At 36.2% G+C, this 2836-nt stretch overlaps 1 protein-coding gene across 1 annotated transcript in view; it reads left to right on the top strand.

Annotated features, from left to right (window-relative positions):
* The window catches only part of LOC135225343 (uncharacterized), a 16057-nt gene that overhangs the window by 11311 nt on the left and 1910 nt on the right, over positions 1-2836 (top strand). The window contains exons 2-3 of the mRNA XM_064264677.1: positions 1476-2131; positions 2223-2290. Coding sequence (XP_064120747.1) covers positions 1476-2131; positions 2223-2290 — 724 coding nt within the window. The remainder of the gene's footprint in view (positions 1-1475; positions 2132-2222; positions 2291-2836) is intronic.

Genomic DNA, 2836 nt, shown 5'->3' with positions numbered 1-2836 from the left:
CACCTTTCTATTCGTGTTACGTTGGTTGTAAGCCAACTCTGCGCTATATACGTAAGAGTGAGGCTCCCCACGCTGTTTTAAGTACCTCGACTTTATATGCATATGGCCATTGTTGCTAAAATATACCTGGGCATACACAAACGTAGCTTTTCCCCTTATTCATGCTTTTCACTGTCATGTCTCTTGACAAGTGACAGGATCGTCTAACATAGGAATTTTAGGTGGCAAAGCTATATCAGGTGGTTGGTTATTGTTTGCATAAGTGGGATCAAGGTTAAAAATGCTCTCAAAATGTAACTTGAATTGAACATCATCTGGCTGATTATTTTTATAAATTTATTACATTCCCTTTCCAGTTAATTGATTTTCAAATAAATTTTGGATCATTCCTTTCAAATATTCTTTTCTTGGCCTCATCTTGCGCTGGATGACGGAGAAAAATGAGATTAATGACGCAGTGCTAATAATAATCTTAATTCAGGCAGATGTCTAACAGGCAAGGAAGTCTTCTTTGAACTGCCCACTTCTGCCGGCACTCGTTCCTTCAAGACATTGTGTCACTACGACAGAATAAGACAACCGCCAAATAGTAATGAAGAAAACGACTATTTATATAATTTACAATACATGATTTACTACTGGGTAACAAATAGATTTACCCAAAAGGAAAGAAAATAACGGCTCATATAATTACAACACATAACGAAAGAAACAGATTATTCTCAACAATAGGTCACTTCCGAGAAGCCCACAGAATTTACAACATTCCTTTTTTTATTGGAAAGATAAATGTAATAAACGTTTGCTTCTGTTATTATTCAAACAGGCAAAAAAAGGTGATTGAATTTTAAGGATTGAATTTTGGAAAAGCTGGAGAAGCCGTAGTAGTACGTTACCCCGTAACGTAACGTAATCATGTTGATTACGTTACCCCGTAACGTAATCAACATGATGGTAAAGAAAAATGCTGCCCATTTCCTCAAACTTATTCCCAAGATTAACGTAATGCCAAATGGTACCTGAGCTCCGAAGTTTACGTCATGGATCGAGGCTATTAGCAATATATCAGTATCATAACCATAACAAACCAAAAAAGGCAAGTATTCAGGGGAGTTATCTGTAAAGGATGCGATTATTCTTCACATACTTCATCGAAAATATGCTTTGCTAAGATAATTTAAGTGGTTGGCAGTTATAAACAGTTTTCTCTATTATTTCTAATTTCTTGTACGAACGACGGAGTGGGTCAGAGATAAAGCGCAAATTTTTGGAAATGTATCGCTAGCCTGACTATCAGACCTTTCACTGAAACAGAAAAAGTTCGGAAATGACATAACTGTAATTACATTACTTATTAAATACTCAAATGTAGTTAAAAGGTAATAGAAATATATCAGAGGTAATACAACAGAGATGAAAAATTATCTATACCACATATGATTTAACACCACGTAATTTTTTCCATTCCTTTGCAGTGTCACTTTCAACAAATGTGTCGGACCCCAAGAGTATCATTACGGAGGATCATGTTAAGAAAGCTCTCATAGCAAACAAGGGAATCCAGGCTGTCTTAAAATCCTGGAAGGTCGCTGATTTCACTAAACGAGGGGATAACTATGCCTGTGAAGTAACAAGTGTAGAAGTCAAATATTCTTTGAATGATAAGGAAGAGTGTGAGGTCACTTATGTAGTAAAACTAAATCCTCATAGGAATTTTGGAGATTTCCAAGAGGTAGCACCATTTTTCTTTGAAAAGGAGGGCAAATTTTATGAAGAACTTGTGCCAGCGTTGAATGAAGCACTGATGTCTGCAGGCCAAAAGCCTCTTCCCTTTGCTAAGTGTTTCCTTGTTTCCTTAGAAGAGGGAAAAGAACAACTTTATTTTGAAGATCTAAGAGCAAGAGGTTTCAAAATGTTTGACAGGAGGAAAGGAATGGATAAATATCATGTTGCTCTCGTCATTTCCGAGCTTGCCAGACTGCACGGTGCATCTTATCTCCTGACAAAGAAGGTTCTGAAAGGAGAGTCTGCCGGAGGAAGATATGAATTTATTACAAAAGATCTTTTGGATTTTACCCCAAATACCAAAGAATTATTTCTGTCATGGATAGAGAGGGGTGTTGATACCGGGGTAATGATGCTAGATAGAATTGGTGGTTATGAAAGTGCCAGTGCTTGGCTGAAGTCCATGAAATCTGAAGTTGAAAATGTTTTATCATCAGGAATACAAAGTACAAGATTCAACAGCATATGCCATGGGGGACTGCTGGAACAACAATCTTCTATTTAGGTAAGATAAACAATATTGCTTATCGAATCCGAAACCCGTGAAAACATATCCCTTCCTACTATCTGTTTCACCCTTTACAATGCCAGCAAACAATAAAAAGTCAGGCTCCCATATGTTAGAACCACCCTTTGTTAGCGGAAACAAGTGTTATTTTTCACATCAGAACATTGGATGTTATAAGCTTTTGTTTGTCAATTCTGAATGTTGACCTATGTATGATGAAAGTATTAGTTTTTAGCATTTTGTATGTTAACTCTCTTCAATAGAAGAGTAGCCTAAGGAATAGTGTCTTTTATGACAAAATCTCTATTCCAGCTGCTTAATCTGCCTTCATGAAAAGAAAAGAGGAAACTGTTTTTTCCTGCTCTCTGAACATACCTAAGTTGCTAAAACTAATAGCTCTTAAAGTATTCCTGGAGTCATTTTCTGTAAGCATTCTTCTTCAGGGAAAAGAAATAATTTCTTTTACTAAACAGCTTACTCAGTAAATCACTAACATAAAAAGACGAAAAATTTTACGCAATTTTACAAATTCTCTGCATAAGT

The sequence above is a fragment of the Macrobrachium nipponense genome, chromosome 13 (genome assembly GCF_015104395.2).
Source record: "Macrobrachium nipponense isolate FS-2020 chromosome 13, ASM1510439v2, whole genome shotgun sequence".
NCBI lineage: Eukaryota > Metazoa > Arthropoda > Malacostraca > Decapoda > Palaemonidae > Macrobrachium > Macrobrachium nipponense.
This window is presented reverse-complemented; position numbering and strand designations above follow the sequence as displayed.